Genomic DNA, 19,893 nt, shown 5'->3' with positions numbered 1-19,893 from the left:
AGGGAGGGTCGGATTAACTACACACAGAGCCGGAGTGCGGCTGGGGCCGACAGATAAAACATAAACAAGCAGAATGGAGTACCGTGATTAATGGACAGTCTAGCATGCATCAGCTATGTAGCCAAGTGATCAGTGTCCAGGGGGGCAGCGGTGGATGGGGCAGGGAAGCTGGACTGGCGAGTGTTATCCAGGTTTTAAAAAACTGTCTGGCTGTGCAAAAGGTAAAAGCCGCTAGCAGTGGCTAACAATGACTAAATAGCTTGTAGCTAGTTAGCTGGTTAGCTTCTGGAGGTTCTTGAGTGTGTTCTAAAAATTTAAAATAATGGCGATTCCGTATCACATTGGGTGAGGCAGGTTACCGGAAGGTATAAACAAATTAAAAATCGAAAAGAGATAGAAAGTAAATATGGGTCCAGTGAGTGTTTGGGACGCGGCGATTCAGACGGTTAGCAGGCCTGTGCTAACAAGCTAACAGTTAGTAGGCCAGGGCTAAACAAGCTAGCAGTTAGCAGGGCGAATTAGCAAGCAAGGAGATAGCAAGGGCTAGAAAGTTAGCCTTTGGGGGACGTCACGATGGGGTGAGTCTGTTTATTCCTCTTCATGCGGTGACATCGATAGACCGGTCGTGGGTCCGGATATTGTAGCCCAGGAGTATGCTTCGGTGGTAGCACAGGAGCTCTGGCCGGGCTAGGTTCAAGCTAAGTGGGTGGAAACGCTAGCCAGGAGTAATCATCCGGTGTTGCGGTTAGCTAGATAGCTAGATGTGAAGAATCCAGCTGAAAATGTTCTGTTTGCGGTGGGAATCGGGTGGGAATCCGGGGATAAAAAAATAATAGGTCCGTTATGCTCTGGTTAGAGTCGCGTTGTTCGAACTGGCGAGAGCTTTCCGAGCTAAAGGTTAGCTGATGACCGGTTAGCTGAAGACCGCTAGCAATGGTTTGCTGACTGATAGCTGGTATCTAGCTGACTAGCTTCAGTTGAGGGGTTCCGGATCCAAAGTAGATATAAATACTTTAGAAAAAAATAGCTACATTGGGTGAGGCGGGTTGCAGGAGAGTATTTAGAAGTTGAGGTTTAACAAAATGTTTTAAAAGATATGCGAAGAAAAATATGTTTAAAAAAAAAAAAACGATATATACAAGGGACACGACACGACAAGACGTTCGACTGCTACGCCATCTTGGATCAGAGTGAGGTCAGTATACTGTACTCTAGTGAAGCTCTGTAATGTTAGTGTGAGGTCAGTATACTTTACTCTGGTGAAGCTCTATTAGTGGGACGTCAGTATACTGTACTCTAGTGAAGCTCTGTAATGTTAGTGTGAGGTCAGTATACTGTACTCTGGTGAAGCTCTGTAATGTTAGTGTGAGGTTAGTATACTGTAATCTAGTGAAGCTCTATTAGTGTGAGGTCAGTATACTGTACTCCAGTGAAGCTCTGTAATGTTAGTGTGAGATCAATATACTTTACCCTAGTGAAGCTCTGTAATGTTAGTGTGAGGTCAGTAGACTGTACTCTGGTGACTCTCTGTAATGTTAGTGTGAGGTCAGAAAACTGTACTCAGTGAAGCTCTGTAATGTTAGTGTGAGGTCAGTATACTGTACTTTAGTGAAGCTCTATTAGTGTGAGGTCAGTATACTGTACTCCAGTGAAGCTCTGTAATGTTAGTGTGAGATCAATATACTTTACTCTAGTGAAGCTCTATTAGTGTGAGCTCAGTTTACTGTACTCTGGTGAAGCTCTATTAGTGTGAGGTCAGTATACTGTACTCTAGTGAAGCTCTGTAATGTTACTGTGAGGTCAGTATACTGTACTCTAGTGAAGCTCTGTAATGTTACTGTGAGGTCAATATACTGTACTCTAATGACGGTCTATTCGTGTGAGGTCAGTATACTGTACTCCAGTGAAGCTCTGTTAGTGTGAGGTCAGTATACTGTACTCTAGTGAAGCTCTGTAATGTTACTGTGAGGTCAGTATACTGTACTCTAGTGAAGCTCTGTAATGTTACTGTGAGGTCAATATACTGTACTCTAATGACGGTCTATTCGTGTGAGGTCAGTATACTGTACTCCAGTGAAGCTCTGTTAGTGTGAGGTCAGTATACTGTACTCTAGTGAAGCTCTGTAATGTTAGTGTGAGGTCAAAATACTGTACTCTCGTGAAGCTTTGTAATGTTCGTGTGAGGTCAATATACTGTTCTCTAGTGAAGCTCTATTAGTGTGAGGTCAGTATACTGTACTCCAGTGAAGCTCTGTTCGTGTGAGGTCAGTATACTGTACTCTAGTGAAGCTCTGTAATGTTAGTGTGAGGTCAGTATACTTTACTCTGGTGAAGCTCTATTAGTGTGAGGTCAGTATACTGTACTCTGGTGAAGCTCTGTAATGTTAGTGTGAGGTCAGAAAACTGTACTCCAGTGAAGCTCTGTAATGTTAGTGTGAGGTCAGTATACTGTACTCTGGTGAAGCTCTGTAATGTTAGTGTGAGGTCAGAAAACTGTACTCAGTGAAGCTCTGTAATGTTAGTGTGAGGTCAATATACTTTACTCTAGTGAAGCTCTATTAGTGTGAGGTCAATATACTGTACCCTAGTGAAGCTCTGTTAATGTTAGTGTGAGGTCGGTATACTGTACTCGAGTGAGGCTCTATTAGTGTAAGGTCAGTGTACTATACTCTGGTGAAGATATATTTGTGTGAGGTCAGTGTACTATACTCTGGTGAAGATATATTTGTGTGAGGTCAGTGTACTGTACTCTGGTGAAGCTCTGTAATGTTACTGTGAGGTCAGTATACTGTACTCTAGTGAAGCTCTGTAATGTTAGTGTGAGGTCAATATACTTTACTCTAGTGAAGCTCTATTAGTGTGAGCTCAGTTTACAGTACTCTAGAGAAGCTCTGTAATGTTAGTGTGAGGTCAATATACTGTACCCTAGTGAAGCTCTGTTAATGTTAGTGTGAGGTCGGTATACTGTACTCTAGAGAAGCTCTGTAATGTTAGTGTGAGGTCAGTATACTGTACTCCAGTGAAGCTCTGTAATGTTAGTGTGAGGTCAATATACTTTACTCTAGTGAAGCTCTATTAGTGTGAGCTCAGTTTACAGTACTCTAGAGAAGCTCTGTAATGTTAGTGTGAGGTCAATATACTGTACCCTAGTGAAGCTCTGTTAATGTTAGTGTGAGGTCGGTATACTGTACTCGAGTGAGGCTCTATTAGTGTAAGGTCAGTGTACTATACTCTGGTGAAGATATATTTGTGTGAGGTCAGTGTACTATACTCTGGTGAAGATATATTTGTGTGAGGTCAGTGTACTGTACTCTGGTGAAGCTCTGTAATGTTACTGTGAGGTCAGTATACTGTACTCTAGTGAAGCTCTGTAATGTTACTGTGGGGTCAGTATACTGTACTCTGGTGAAGCTCTAATGTTAGTGTGAGGTCAGTAGACTGTACTCTAGTGAATCTCTATTAGTGTTCGGTCAGTGTACTGTACTCTGGTGAAGCTCTATTAGTGTGAGGTCAGTATACTGTACCCTAGTGAAGCTCTGTAATGTTAGTGTGAGGTCGGTATACTGTACTCGAGTGAGGCTCTATTAGTGTAAGGTCAGTGTACTATACTCTGGTGAATATATATTTGTGTGAGGTCAGTGTACTGTACTCTAGTGAAGCTCTATTGGTGTGAGGTCAGTATACTGTTCTCCAGTGAAGCTCTGTAACGTTAGTGTGAGGTCAGTATACTGTACTCTGGTGAAGCTCTGTTAGTGTGAGGTCAGTATATTGCACTTTGGTGAAGCTCTGTTAGTGTGAGGTCAATATACTGTACTCTAGTGAAGCTCTATTAGTGTGAGGTTAGTAAACTGTACTCTGGTGAAGCTCTGTAATGTTAGTGTGAGGTCAGTATACTGTACTCTAGTGAAGCTCTATTAGTGTGAGGTTAGTAAACTGTACTCTAGTGAAGCTCTGTAATGTAAGTGTGAGGTCAATGTACTGTACTCTATCAAATATTTGTAATGTTAGTGTGAGGTCAATATACTGTACTCTAGTGAAGCATTGTAATGTTATTGTGAGGTCAGTATACTGTACTCTGGTGAAGCTCTATTAGTGTGAGGTCAGTATACTGTACTCTGGTGAAGCTCTAATGTTAGTGTGAGGTCAGTAGACTGTACTCTTGTGAAGCTTTGTAATGTTAGTTTGAGGTCAATATAGTGTACTCTAGTGAAGCTTTGTAATGTTATTGTGAGGTCAGTACACTGTACTCTCGTGAAGCTTTGTAATGTTAGTGTGAGCTCAATATACTGTATTTTAGTGATGCTCTGTTAGTGTGATGTCAGTATACTGTACTCTGGTGAAGCACTGTGATGTTAGTGTGAGGTCAGTAGACTGTACTCTGGGGAAGCTCTATTAGTGTGAGGTCAATATTCTGTCCTCCTGTGAAGCTCTGTTAGTGTGAGGTCAGTATACTGTACTCTGGTGAAGCTCTGTAATGTTAGTGTGAGGTCAGTAGACTGTACTCTGGTGAAGCTCTATTAGTGTGAGTTCAGTATTCTGTTCTCTGGTGAAGCTCTGTGATGTTAGTGTGAGCTCAATATACTGTATTTTAGTGATGCTCTGTTAGTGTGATGTCAGTATACTGTACTCTGGTGAAGCTCTGTAATGTTAGTGTGAGGTCAGTAGACTGTACTCCTGTGAAGCTCTATTAGTGTGAGGTCAATATTCTGTCCTCCTGTGAAGCTCTATTAGTGTGAGGTCAGTATACTGTACTTTAGTGAAGCTCTGTAACGTTAGTGTTAAGTCAGTATACTGTACTCTAGTGTAGTTATATTTGTGTGAGGTCAGTATACTGTTCTCTAGTGAAGCTATATTAGTGTGAGGTCTGTATACTGTTCTCTAGTGAAGCTATATTAGTGTGAGGTCTGTATACTGTTCTCTGGTGAAGCTATATTAGTGTGAGGTCAGTATACTGTTCTCTAGTGAAGCTATATTAGTGTGAGGTCTGTATACTGTTCTCTAGTGAAGCTATATTAGTGTGAGGTCTGTATACTGTTCTCTAGTGAAGCTATATTAGTGTGCGGTCAGTATACTGTACTCTAGTGAATCTCTGTAATGTTTGTGTGAGGTCAGTATACTGCACCCTAGTGAAGTTGTATTAGTGTGAGGTCAGTATAGTGTACTCTTGTGAAGCTCTATAATGTTAGTGTGAGATCAGTTTACTGTACTCTGGTAAAGCTCTGTAATGTTAGTGTGAGGTCAGTATACTGCACCCTAGTGAAGTTGTATTAGTGTGAGGTCAGTATAGTGTACTCTTGTGAAGCTCTATAATGTTAGTGTGAGATCAGTTTACTGTACTCTAGTGAAACTCTATAATGTTAGTATGAGGTCAATATACTGTACTCTAGTGAAGCTCTATTAGTGTGAGGTCTGTATACTGTTCTCTAGTGAAGCTATATTAGTGTGAGGTCTGTATACTGTACTCTAGTGAAGCTATATTAGTGTGAGGTCAGTATACTGTTCTCTAGTGAAGCTATATTAGTGTGAGGTCAGTATACTGTACTCTAGTGAAGCTATATTAGTGTGAGGTCAGTATACTGTACTCTAGTGAAGCTCTGTAATGTTTGTGTGAGGTCAGTATACTGCACCCTAGTGAAGTTGTATTAGTGTGAGGTCAGTATAGTGTACTCTTGTGAAGCTCTATAATGTTAGTGTGAGATCAGTTTACTGTACTCTGGTGAAGCTCTGTAATGTTAGTATGAGGTCAATATACTGTACTCTAGTGAAGCTCTATTAGTGTGAGGTCTGTATACTGTTCTCTAGTGAAGCTATATTAGTGTGAGGTCTGTATACTGTACTCTAGTGAAGCTATATTAGTGTGAGGTCAGTATACTGTTCTCTAGTGAAGCTATATTAGTGTGAGGTCAGTATACTGTACTCTAGTGAAGCTATATTAGTGTGAGGTCAGTATACTGTACTCTAGTGAAGCTCTGTAATGTTTGTGTGAGGTCAGTATACTGTACTCCAGTGAAGCTCTGTAATGTTAGTGTGAGGTCAGTATACTGTACTCCAGTTAAGCTCTGTAATGTTAGTGTGAGGTCAGTATACTGTACTCCAGTGAAGCTCTGTAATGTTAGTGTGAGGTCAGTATACTGTTCTCTAGTGAAGCTATATTATTAGTGTGAGGTCAGTATACTGTACTCTAGTGAAGCTCTGTAATGTTTGTGTGAGGTCAGTATACTGTTCTCTAGTGAAGCTATATTAGTGTGAGGTCTATATACTGTTCTCTGGTGAAGCTCTATTAGTGTGAGGTCTGTATACTGTTCTCTAGTGAAGCTATATTAGTGTGAGGTCAGTATACTGTACTCTTGTGAAGCTCTGTAATGTTAGTGTGAGGTCAGTATACTGTACTCTAGTGAAGCTCTGTAATGTTTGTGTGAGGTCAGTATACTGTTCTCTAGTGAAGCTATATTAGTGTGAGGTCTATATACTGTTCTCTGGTGAAGCTCTATTAGTGTGAGGTCTGTATACTGTTCTCTAGTGAAGCTATATTAGTGTGAGGTCTGTATACTGTACTCTGGTGAAGCTCTATTAGTGTTAGGTCAGTATACTGTACTCCAGTGAAGCTCTGTAATGTTAGTGTGAGGTCAGTATACTGTACTCCAGTTAAGCTCTGTAATGTTAGTGTGAGGTCAGTATACTGTACTCCAGTGAAGCTCTGTAATGTTAGTGTGAGGTCAGTATACTGTACTCCAGTGAAGGTCTTGACTCATCATCTCACATTGCTCTCTTTGTTTTTCTGAGGATCGTATGAGAGGGGAAATGGTTCAATGGTTTATTCAAATCCCAATTCTCTTTTGCCGAAACAGCAGCTAGTCTTCCTGGAGTCCACACAAGAACATAAAACATGTCAAGAAGCAAAACACTGATACACTGATAGACAAGAACAGTAACACATTTAAAATGCAACTAGATGACAATTTTAGCAAATGTTCTTTCTTACTCAGAATAACTTACAATGTACCCTTATCACACCCACAGTCTTTGTTTAATGTCTAACACATTGAGCAATGTGGATATGCTAATAGTCAGGGGCTTGAATTTGTACTTTAGTGGTAGAATAATGTCCAAAATGGTTGCTTCCACAACGTCATTGTTAACAGACATCTATTCAAATTCCCTCTCCCATCCTATAGCTGCTCTCTGCTCTCCAGTGTGGAAATCTTATGAACAATGGCGACAAAGTGACAAAGCCTGTCGTGTTTCTTTACAACACAAGTTAGCTCTTGCTGAGTGAGTGTTCTGTGCGGTCGGTAGGGTCATACTGAGGTCATACTGAGGGGTCTGGTATTTTGGACAGGTAGCAGGAAAACACATTGATCAAATTCTGTACCATGTAAGTAGGAAAACCACAAAAGAAAGGTTGATGGGTATATTGGCAGCAAAACCCTTCGAGAGAGATGGCAGGGAATGAGGCTGAATGGGAAGCAGAGCCCCTCAAAACACCAAGAGCTCCAGTTTAGTGGAGTGGTCAAACTGTGCCGCTGAATATCCTCTCAGCACTGTTCTGAATGACAGCTCTCCAGCCTTTTAAGGAGTTGGTATTTTATCAATAGGACAGCCAGTTGGGGCCTCCGGGTGGCGCAGTGGTTAAGGGTACTGCAGCGCCAGCTGTGCCACCAGAGACTCTGGGTTCGCGCCCAGGCTCTGTCGTAACCGGCCGCGACCGGGAGGTCCGTAGGGCGACGCACAATTGGCCTAGCGTCGTCCGGGTTAGGGAGGGGTTGGCCGGTAGGAATATCCTTGTCTCATCGCGCACCAGCGACTCCTGTGGCGGGCCGGGCGCAGTGCGCGCTAACCAAGGTTGCCAGGTGCACGGTGTTTCCTCCGACACATTGGTGCGGCTGGCTTCTGGGTTGGATGCACGCTGTGTTAAGAAGCAGTGCGGCTTGGTTGGGTTGTGTATCGGAGGACGCATGACTTTCAACATTCGTCTCTCCCGAGCCCGTACGGGAGTTATAGCGATGAGACAAGATAGTAGCTACTAAAAACAATTGGATACCACGAAATTGGGGAGAAAACAGGGTATAAAAAAATAAAAAAATAATAATAGGACAGCCAGTTGAAGACTGGAGTAGGGAGTGTAAGCAGGGGGTCAGATTTGAACCCACGCCGGCACTGTTACGTGTGTGTTCTGAGCGCAGCGGCACTGATCGCTAGACCATTGAGACTACGTCGCTCTACTGTTTTTAAGACCTGGGAAACCCGTCTGTAAAGAACCTGTGGGTACCAACCCCTTACTTCCAGTATCTGTCTTTCCCCCTACATTTAGTGAGCGATGTTCCAGTACTTTGCGTGTTCAACTTAAATAAGCTGCTTTTTACCTTCCCGTTCACAAACTTCATTCCAATACTTAAAATGTTTACACAAGTGTTTGCTTGGTGTTCTGCCAGACTGTTTTAAATAAGGAAAGTTAGACAGATGGAGAAACGTGGTCCGTGTAACCCCAGCCTTGTGGTTGTTGTTAAGAGAATGCTTGTTTACAGTCTACCATTGTAAGTTTTTGTTTTTGATGTCTTAGAACAAATATTATTTTAGGTTTATTTGTGGAAATCGCAAAACATGCAGAAATATGAAAAATAAATTAACCCAATATTATTCATACCATAAAAAACTAATCAACATGTATACTCAACAACTTTAGCTACTACTAAGAGCTTTTCACACTACTGAGCGGAGCTGGCCTGGTTACGCATCCATCATAGCTGTTGGAACTGTGCTGAAAGAGATCTCCTCCATCTCTCTCTTTCTCAGTCATCTACAACAACATCTCTCACTATCTGGCCCTCTCTCAGTACTCTGTCCATCTCTCTCACTATCTGGCCCTCTCTCTCTCAGTACTCTGTCCATCTCTCTCACTATCTGGCCCTCTCTCAGTACTCTGTCCATCTCTCTCACTATCTGGCCCTCTCTCTCTCAGTACTTTGTCCATCTCTCTCACTATCTGGCCCTCTCTCTCTCAGTACTCTGTCCATCTCTCTCACTATCTGTCTCTCTCTCTCTCTCTCTCTCTCTCTCTCTCTCTCTCTCTCTCTCTCTCTCTCTCAGTACTCTGTCCATCTCTCTCACTATCTGGCCCTCTCTCTCAGTACTCTGTCCATTTCACTCACTATCTGGCCCTCTCTCTCTTTCTCTCTCTCTCTCTCAGTACTCTGTCCATCTCTCTGTTTTTGATGTTCTCTCTAGACTCCCATGTGTACAGTCGGGGACCTTTGCCAGCTCCCCCTGGCATCCTTAGTCACAGCCTGTGAGGGATGAAGTGTGGTCAACCACTTCATCCCTCCATTATGTCCTACCTCTGTCCCTCTATCCCTCCCAGGCAAACACATTCAAGGGCCCTTCATCCCCTTCCAGCATCCTCTCAAACACAGACACAGATCCAGCCTCCTATTTCCTCACTGGACATGGGGCATATCAGAGGGATAGTTTAGGTGTGATTTCCATGAACCCTATCCAACCAAAGACTTTTACTTTATGTTTTCATCATACATTAATTTAACAATAAGCTTTATTGAACCAATTTGCACTTTACTTGGACCAAACATGCAATCTTGAAGCTCAAGAAGACCAATATGTTTGTGTTTGATTTGTTTGTTTGTTTGTTTGTGTGTGTGTGCGTGTGTGCGTGTGTGTGTGTGCGCAGTTTGCTCTTTTGCTTTGAGTTGTCATTCCATCATTCAAACCAAAAGGTTGTGGGCAGAGCCTAGTGTTTCCCATGTAACAGTGATATGTTTGTCACCTTTGTTCAGGTCATTCAAAGTTTCCCTTTTTCAATGTTGTCATCAGGTCATAGCTGAACTTTCAGCTTTTAGACTTTTCAATAGGCAATTGTTTTATCAAGTATTGCTTGTGCCTGTTAAGTCCTATTCACATTCTACATGTTCTATTCTCAACACAGTGTATATCTGGGCTTTTGGGGAATGTTTATTAGGAGCATTTTACTTGATGATTGTTCTTAAAAGTTGTCCATATGCCAATAGGACTCAGTTGTTGTAATTGTGGGTCTGAAAAGCTAGATCCTTTGTGAATAACCAAAATGTAGGAGACAACCTTGCACTCAAATATACTTGACACTAACTTTTGGGGAATCAAATAGCTGACTTCCTACTTTAACGTTAAGGATGGTAAACATGAAAATGTCTCCATTCTTTGCCATTAGATTATAAGACAAAATAATTTGTGCAAAGGAGAAAAATCGTCTTCTCATAGCAGTAGTTCAATATTCACATATGTACCTCCCTACCCTCTCTCTCTCCAGGCACTACCCCAAGCAGTCCTTCACCATTGTGACTGACACCCCAGAGAACCTGAGACTGAGACATCAGAGTGAATTGCAGAGCCAGGTGAGATGGCCTTCAATTTTTGTGTATGTCGTCAAATTCACATCATTTTCAGGTGCTGGGCTGGAAAACACATTGTTAAAAATGGGGGAACTAGAGGATCCAAACTTCTATGTCATCATAGAGGTGTAATATGCCACATCAGTGAAACACCATTCCCATGTTTTGTTCCTTTACTATACCTCCCTTTCTGCCTGTATCTGGCTGTCAGACTCCTAACTCGCCTGTACAGGGACACACAGCCAGGGCCCATCTGTCAAAGAAACATAGACACACTGGGTGTCTGTCCACATGCCAGTCCTTTGGCTCAGAACACAGCCAAAAGGAAGAGACAGGAACGTCAAAGAGAGGGAGGGAGGGAGGGAGGGAGGGAGGGAGGGAGGGAGGGGAGCTCACTCACAGGATCTGTCTGATTTGGTTTACCCTGAATCTCTAGTCTACAGAGAGCTGTATTGCTTTCATTCTGCAGTCATAAACACTGGGGATCATCTAAAGGCATCAAACATGTGTCTGAAGACACGGATAGCGTTATATGTATTCACAAGCAAGGCTCTCAGCTCTCTCTGTAATGATGAACTTCTGACTATCAGAATCATCAAGGTACTCTCATCATCCTCTTCATACAGATTATTGGATCGTATAACTTGTATTAATCATCAGCAGCTTCCATTCCCCCACTCTCACATAGACTCATGTATCCATAGCCACTGATCAAATGATGTACTCTATAACTACAGATCATTTGATTGTTAGTTACTTATACGTGCCATTTAGCACAGGCTTTTATACTTAGTGTCTTACAGTAGTGCGTGCATACATTTTTGTGTAGGTGGCCCCAGTGAGAATCGTACCTACAATCCTGATATTGTCATTTCCTTGCAACTGAGCCACACACAATCACTTTGCTGTATGTCAACATTCATCCAACTGTATCAGTGCATTAGGGTTTATTGCACACACACACTGTAACAACCAGTGGATAGGAAAATACCATCTTGTCTCTGTTTCACACACAAGCAATCCATTCTTTGGCCTGTTTTTTGGAGCACATTCTCAAAGGCGGTGGCGCGTCAGTAATTTGGTTATTTAAGCTTGAAGCAACTAATCTAAGGGGCCGATAGGGCTCCGGCTCCACTGGAGATTTCCCTGATTAACCTATGGTTCTATTTACATGGCCCCAAAGAGATAGGATCAAGTGTTTAAAAAAATTGTTGTTGGAATATCTATTTTAACATTCCTACTCCTAATTTCGAACTACACCAGTAATTGTTTCTACCTGTTTCTTTTCGGTGCATCACAATCTTTTTTTAATGTTTTTTTTAAGGAGAACAGAATTCCGATCTCCTTAGGTATTTTTATTATTTTGATGACAGGATATGAGCAGAAGCAGGGAGGCAAAGTAGAGGGAGCATGAGGCTAATGCGGGGATCGGTAGAGACTCTGAGCTAGAAAATGGTATATCAGAGTCTCTATGTGACCAGTAGAGACTCTGAGATAGAACATGGTATATCATACACTGCAGTTGAGGAACAATGGGAAAGTAATTCTTCTTTTGAAAGTTGATACAATTGTAACCCCACTTTTGAGAAAATGGCCCTTGAATGTTTTGGTACACCTACTGGAGAGCTCTTCTTTGTCTAAACCCAATCAGTATCGTTCACATCCTCTTAAGCCTTAGCTCCATCCATCTCTTTAAGGATTCACATATGAGGCCATGTGCTAAACAGAGTGAGTAGTTTAGTAAACAACCAAAGATGTAGACTAGTGGTAGCCTACAATAAGGAAAAATTCCAGGTAAAAATACGCTACCTGGCTAACTTGAAGAAAAAAAATATTTTAAAAAATATTTAAAAATACCTGGCTAACTCGATGGGTAATGTAATCATCATGGCAAAGTAGAGTCTTTTGTTCAGACATGTAGCTAAACAATAAACCGACATAATCCCACCTCATACTACTACCAATACAAACATTGTCAAAGCTGTAGTATGACTCTGTAGGTAGCTAAAGCTAACCAACCAGGTTCAATTAGCTAGCTAACATTAGGCTATAACTAGCAATGCAAATGGATTTTCTGATTTGAATAATATTACTACACAGATGATACACGTGACTTTAGTTAGCGACCCGGAAGGCAAACGTTCGCTAGTTAGCTAACAGTATGCTTTAACTTGCAATGAAAACGACTTTCTGACTAAATTTGAAACTTATATCTATAAATGTAGCTAGACTCTTACCCGTATACATGGATGAACGCTTCACGGCAGACTGGAACCATTTAACTCTGTTTTGTTTGTAGCTACATCTTTTTTTGGCCAGCGTTGTATCAAGTCACTCAGGTTCACACTGACCGTGGCATGTGCAGAAAGTAGCCCATCACTTTTTCCAACTGTCCAATAGTGCCTGCTATATTCAGGGCATCGATGTTGTTGAGAAAAGTAGCAAAACTTTTGTAGTTCTCGATGGCTAACGTTATATCTTTCAAAAACGGCACAGTAGAAAGGACTATCAACACATACTGAACACATACTGAATAGCTCACGTTATAGACAAAAGCATGCTACATGGCAGACCAATCCAAACTCATCTCCCATCATCCCATCCATTATCTCAGCCAATCATGGCTAGCGGGAAGGTTCCTGTCTTTTTCCATGGCTAAACCAACTATGCTCATAATTTAATGTTTTTATTTGTATTTACGGAAAACAAGTGTTTTATTAAGGCACATGAAACTTCCAGAAGGCATTTCTGCCCAAAAACGCATTTTGATTAAAAAAATACATGTTTACAATCAAATGCCTCTCCTGTGAAGTAGTGATGTGCAACATACACCTAGTTTCCTGAAGCGAGACACAACCTTAATTCGGTGACTAACATTTGGTGTGATATTTGCTGTAACTTGGGCCTACACTAGAAAATCAGACAGCCTGTTAAGTGAGGGTGGAGAGATGAGGACACTGTCAGAACAAGTTGTCTTCTATGTCAGGGGGACAGTCATACAGCACTCACTCCCTCTAAGTTAGGCTCTCTAGGTATGACTGTTAGCTTTAGCCTGAAACTGGCTCACATCTGGGTCATTTCTAGACACAACATGTCAGCCTTTCTGGTGGAACGCCCATTGCCCTAGAGGAGTCGGTCAACAATGTCTGACTCTTATGTCACCTTTCACGCTTGATTTCCCTTGGTTTTTTTCTCCTTCTTCTCCTTTGTTGTAGCCTGAACAACAATGCAGACATACTGTACAAAATAGACGACATTTTGGGGCATGTCTGGCAACTGAACATTTTCATAAAACATACTAGAATTCACCATCGTCTGAAGCTGTCATGTTTGGTAGCATGTTTTGGCAGCAGATTGTTGGTTCACTGAGGGACAGCTTTCCACTCAGTGGTCTCCAGAAGGAGTCAGGCTATGTCCCAGGCCAGGGAGAGGGGCATCTCTGTCTCTGTTTCTCTCACACACACACTCTCACTCTCTGACACACACTCTCACTCTCTCTCACATACACACACACACACACACACACACACACACACACACACACACACACACACACACTCACACAAAATATAGATGTCTATCGAACACTCCAGTCTCTCACTGACAGAACTAGCTCTTGCACATTGATTGTTCATCCTCATTTGTGTTTTGTCCTATGAGTGTGTTGTGGCATCGGTGCCTTCACTCCTGATGCACTTTCAGCTTTTGTCTGTTAACTGGCCTGGGATAATCCTCCCTCTCTGTCCCCTCAGAGTGCTGTCCTAACTGGCTCAGTGACCCTGACACAGTCACTGAGATCATGTTGGCCCCTGCTCATTATTGTCTGGCGGCCAAGCACCCCCACAATGGCCGTGCAGTTGCCCCCTCTGTTACCAGATGGTCTGAGATTCTATGTGTCAGAGAAACCATATGAGGTAGCCATGCCACCCTCTACAATCAGCCCACAATTCTTTGCAAACCCAGTCGGTGATACCTACTCATATCGATCCCTGTCCTCAAACCCAACTGAGGACATCCTCAGTGTAGAGCAACAGCCAGGTCTGTGTGTATTATTGCCGGCTCTCTCTCTCTCTCTCTCTCTCTCTCTCTCTCTCTCTCTCTGTCTCTCTGGTGGTCAGTGTAGAGCAACAGCCAGGTCTGTGTGTATTATTGCCGGCTCTCTCTCTCTCTCTCTCTCTCTCTCTCTCTCTCTCTCTCTCTCTCTCTCTCTCTGTCTCTCTGGTGGTCAGTGTAGAGCAACAGCCAGGTCTGTGTGTATTATTGCCGGCTCTCTCTCTCTCTCTCTCTCTCTCTCTCTGTCTCTCTGGTGGTCAGTGTAGGGCAACAGCCAGGTCTGTGTGTATTATTGCCGGCTCTCTCTCTCTCTCTCTCTCTCTCTCTCTCTCTCTCTCTCTCTGTCTCTCTGGTGGTCAGTGTAGAGCAACAGCCAGGTCTGTGTGTATTATTGCCGGCTCTCTCTCTCTCTCTCTCTCTCTCTCTCTCTCTCTCTCTCTCTCTCTCTCTCTCTGTCTCTCTGGTGGTCAGTGTAGAGCAACAGCCAGGTCTGTGTGTATTATTGCCGGCTCTCTCGGCACCAGCCATGGATGCTGTAATAAAAGGAACTGTGATTACCTGACAGTGTAATTTACCATCAGAGATTTACTAGAGTAATTTACCCCGGCGTCTCTCTTTCTCTCTCTCTCTCTCTCTCTGGTGGTCAGTGTGAGTGAGTGACTGTGCTTATCGACTATCACAGAGGAGCAAAGCAATGCCTTTCTCACCAGATCCATTCTACTGTTGTTTACCACGTACAGCACCTGCCCTAGAGCCACAAATAAACACAAGCCTCTTCACACCAATTGAGATGCTCTGTTAACGTATCTACCTGTCTGTTTCCATCAAAGTACACTGGTACACTATGAAACGTCTGCATAATGGATCTATTATATAATGTACATCTGTACATCACAGGAGGTTGGTGGCACCTTAATTGGGGAGGATGGGAATGGTATCAAATACATCAAACATATGTTTTGTGTTTGAAGCCGCTCCATTCCAACCATTATTATGATCCGTCCTCTCCTCAGCAGCCTCCAGTGCTGTACATCACTTTTCAGTGAGTCAACCAGCAGAACCCAGAGCTGAGAAGACTGCTGGATTTAATTCATATGGTTTTGGATGTGTAACAGGGTGGCTAACCCTAGCTCTTGGTGAGCTTCTAGCTACTTGTAGTAGGTATGCAGGCTTTTTCTCCAGCCCTGCTAAGTATGCAAGCTTAGTGGAACGAACTGCCCCTCGTCCCAGCCATTCCCTTGTGCTGTCTGAGAACCTCTGCCAGTCCCTCAGCCAGAAACATGAACGTCTGGGATATTTATCAACCTGTGTTTTTCTAGCTTTAATTTGACATGCTAATGATATGAGTCATAAATCACAGGTTGAGCCTTACATAACAGTAGCAATAATAGACTATTAATACTGAAGGACAGAATATCGCCACTGATAGGCTACTTTGAGAGAAATCAGCTGAAACGTGTACATTAAAGCCTCTTGGGTAAACTGATAAATGAATAACCCATTCTGTCCATGAGGTTTACACTCTTCATTATTGTAGGGCTCAGTAGCCTAGCTCTGTCTGTTCGTGTTTGTATGAATTATACAGAAGGGTCTAAAATTATTGACACCCTTGATAATGATGAGTAATAATGACTCTATAAAATAAAGAATTCAAATACTGAGCTATACTGCATGCACTTTTTTGTTGTTGAAATCATAATATTTTATACTAATACAATTGCTCAGAGAAAAAGATTTTGTTGAATATGTAATAATTAATTTGCTCAAAAGGTAGGGGTCAAAATTATTGACACCTCTAAAGATTATTATAAATAAAGTAGGGAAATCAAAATAAAGTAGTCAAAAGTTTAGTATTTGATCTCATATTCCTAGCGCGCAAGCGCAATGACTACATCAGGATTCTGACTCATTTGTAGTTTTTGGTTGTGTTTCAGATTATTTTGTACCATATAAAATAAATGGTGAATAATGTATTGTATTTTGGAGTCACTTTTATTGTAAATAAGAATAGAATATGTTTCTAAACACTCCTATGCTAACCTCCCAAGTTATTGGTAATGGTGAGAGGTTAGCATGTCTTGGGGGTATGATATAAAATGCTAACCTCCCAAGTTATTGGTAATGGTGAGAGGTTAGCATGTCTTGGGGGTATGATATAAAATGCTAACCTCCCATGTTATTGGTAATGGTGAGAGGTTAGCATGTCTTGGAGGTATGATATAAACTGCTAACCTCCCCTGTTATTGGTAATGGTGAGAGATTAGCATGTCTTGGGGGTATGATATAAAATGCTAACCTCCCCTGTTATTGGTAATGGTGAGAGGTTAGCATGACTTGGGGGTATGATATAAAATGCTAACCTCCCCTGTTATTGGTAATGGTGAGAGGTTAGCATGACTTGGGGGTATGATATAAAATGCTAACCTCCCCTGTTATTGGTAATGGTGAGAGGTTAGCATGTCTTGGGGGTAGGATCTTTCATCCTCTAATGCTCTCACTCATCCTTATTCATGATTTATTCAGGACTATACGTAATCATGGTAGCATCCACATTCATGTTGTGTAGTGTTTATGTAGTGTTTAGAAACATACTCATTTCTTATTTTCAAATACAAAACGTTTGACTACTTTATAAGATTCTTTAGGGGTATCAATAATTTTGACCCCTACATATTTTAGATTTTTGTATTTCTTGATTTTTGTATTAACACAAAATAATATAATTTGCAATATGTACATGTAGGTAGGGGTAAAGTGACATGAAGCCTTGACTAACAGTAGCCTAGCGGGTAGGAGCGTTGGGCCAGTAACCAAAAGGTTGCTGGATCGAATCCCTGAGATGACAATCTGTTGTTCTGCCCCTGAGCAAGGCCGTTAACTCACTGTTCCCCGGGTGCCGATGACGTGGATATCGATAAAGGCAGCCCCCCTGTACCTCTCTGATTCAGAAGGGTTAGGTTAAGACACATTTCAGTTGAATGCATTCAGTTGTACATCCCCTTTTCCTTTGCTTTTCTTTACAATCCTATATAGCTAGCAGTCTAGTGATGTATGAATTATTCTTAGTGTGCCCTTGACAAAGTATAATTATTCCACACAATAAGATAACGATCAGGTGTGCCACATTAATACTTTATGTAAGAGCTTATGTCATGATATGAGACTTCAAAGTGTTGGAGAATAAAGCTCTCAAAACTCCAATAGTCAAAGATGAAGGTTTAATTAGAATTCTAATTTGCGTTTAATATGTTCCCTACACAAAGCTATTGTATAGTGTGGGTATCTACAAGATGAACGGCTTTGAATCAAGAATAATTTTGTCGGAATTGTTGTCTTGCTCTTTAGCGATGAGAGGGACTACAAAACAACTGTCCTTTTAAATATTTTCGGAGATTAAATGGAACCAAGAACAAACCTAAACTAACCAACTTATTTCCAAACAAAACACTTAATTTGTTTTAGACCAGCCTCTTTTTACCCTGGTATCTTCAGAACAGCAGGCTCTCTTTCTCATCACAATACTTGTCAGACTATTGTGTTGCAGCTTAGAACCACCGTGGAAAGGAAGGATTTTCAAATGGCAAAGTATTACTACGAAGTCGTTTTTCAAATCTCATCCCTGTCTCTTGTTTCAGGTGAAATACAAAAAGGACTTTGAGGATAGCAAAGGCAGAGGCTTCAGCATTGTATCTGACACACCAGAGCAACAGAGACTGAGGAAGACACAGGAGCAGATCAGTAATGTATGCTTCTGTGTGGTCACTTCCTCTATATCCCCTGGTCTCCATGGTTACCCCTCCTTACTCTTCCTGTCCTTGTTACCTCATCACACCCCTGACCTTAGTGTGGGTGTCCTGTTTGTACTGTTGTGGGGTGTCTGTCAATGTTACGTAATGTGGAGGAATGGAGGAGAGGAAAGTGTCTGAACTGTGTGTGTGTGTGTGCGTGTGTGTGTGCGTGCGTGTGTGTGTGTGTGTGTGTGCGCGTGCGTGCAAGCGAGCGAAGTGGTGCGTGAAAGCTGGACGAGTGTATGAATCAGAGGGTGCATTTTGGTCACTGAGCGAAATCACGGGTTTGCACAACACACAAACACACACACTCAACATACAGTATGCTCCTCTCTCTCTTTCTTCTCTTATCTGGTCCTATCAACTCATAATCTCTCTTCTGTATCACAGACTGACTACATTGAAATAATACACGTACCGAATGTCTACCTTTCCATAATGACACCCACACATGCAAACACTACAGTACTGGTAAGTGCACGAGGGGCCTTCACACGGCCAGCCTCAGTTTATGTAGATGACATATAACAGTTAAGCGGTGCCAGTGAACATCCTTGTCCCAACCCCTCGACTCAAGAGTATGCTGAGACCAAATGTGCTGCCAAACGAATTCAACACTCCTATCAGGTGAGAAATCTACCTCGGGTACATCTCAATAGTCTAATTTGGCTTCCTCTCCTGTCCTCGTTTCCTTTATCTGCTACATAAGACAGTGTGGGTGAATCCACATGGGGGATTCCTACTAGGGAGGTCCTACTGTCAAGTGTTTTCACATCAGTTCATAGGAAAGGAGACAAGGAAAGGACACTGCTTTAGACTGATGACATTGTCTTGAGTCCCCTTTAAATACAACACACTAGGGGCTCTATTCAGTCCTTGGCGCTGAAGATCAGCTTCTTAGCACGATTAACAGTTAAAGGTAATGTTCCCACCATCGCTGAGACTTCACTCATGGTAAACGCTGCATATGTCAGAAATTACCTTTACATTTTAATGCAGGTCTTCCGAGATACTAAAGTGATACGGATTGAATCCAGACCTTACTCTTCTACATACTGTATGTTATGTGTCTAACTAATTCCACGGAGGGCCGAGTGTCTCCGGGTTTTCGCTCCTCCCTTGTACTATATTGATGAAATAAGGTCACTGATCAGTTAGGAACTCCCCTCACCTGGTTGTCTAGGTCTTAATTGGACACACTGAAAGGAGAAACTAAAAACCAGCAGACACTCAGCCCTCCATGGAATGAGTTTGTCACCCCTGTTGTATGTGCTCTCACCATATCTGATTTTAGTGCCCGCAGGTCCTCCAGGGGGAGGATAGGGTTACGGGCACCATCGTCCCAGATGTGGCTCATTAACCCACTACTGATCCAGGTAAGCGACCCCCACTCACTGCCCAGGGCCAACTCGTCTGACTGTGTGATTGCATTATTCCGCTGTGTAAACCCACCCGTAGAGTATTATTGTGGATACACCTACCTCCTTCATTAACTAACACATCAGAGCACACGTGGAGGGCACTCTAAAACCAACGCTTGGTTCTGTTACCAGGAGGACACTCTGAACCCTATAGGAAATTCTTTGTTGTTATGTTGTTTTTTACTCTAAAAAGTGCTATCAGAGAGGAGCATATAAATGCTGCTAGTCTAATCCAAATACCAGCCTAATAAA

At 42.2% G+C, this 19,893-nt stretch overlaps 2 protein-coding genes across 2 annotated transcripts in view; both read left to right on the top strand.

Annotated features, from left to right (window-relative positions):
- Positions 1-19,580, top strand: part of LOC135559561 (LIM zinc-binding domain-containing Nebulette-like) — a 69,103-nt gene extending 49,523 nt beyond the window's left edge. The window contains exons 3-5 of the mRNA XM_065019055.1: positions 10,298-10,382; positions 18,068-18,277; positions 19,515-19,580. Of these exons, the coding sequence (XP_064875127.1) occupies positions 10,298-10,382; positions 18,068-18,277; positions 19,515-19,580 (361 nt within the window). The remainder of the gene's footprint in view (positions 1-10,297; positions 10,383-18,067; positions 18,278-19,514) is intronic.
- LOC115130159 (nebulin-like) overlaps positions 19,581-19,893 on the top strand; it is a 63,874-nt gene continuing 63,561 nt past the window's right edge. The window contains exon 1 of the mRNA XM_029660980.2: positions 19,581-19,596. The gene's annotated coding sequence lies outside the window, so the exon portion shown is untranslated. The remainder of the gene's footprint in view (positions 19,597-19,893) is intronic.

Source organism: Oncorhynchus nerka, linkage group LG6 (genome assembly GCF_034236695.1).
Source record: "Oncorhynchus nerka isolate Pitt River linkage group LG6, Oner_Uvic_2.0, whole genome shotgun sequence".
Lineage (NCBI taxonomy): Eukaryota > Metazoa > Chordata > Actinopteri > Salmoniformes > Salmonidae > Oncorhynchus > Oncorhynchus nerka.
This window is presented reverse-complemented; position numbering and strand designations above follow the sequence as displayed.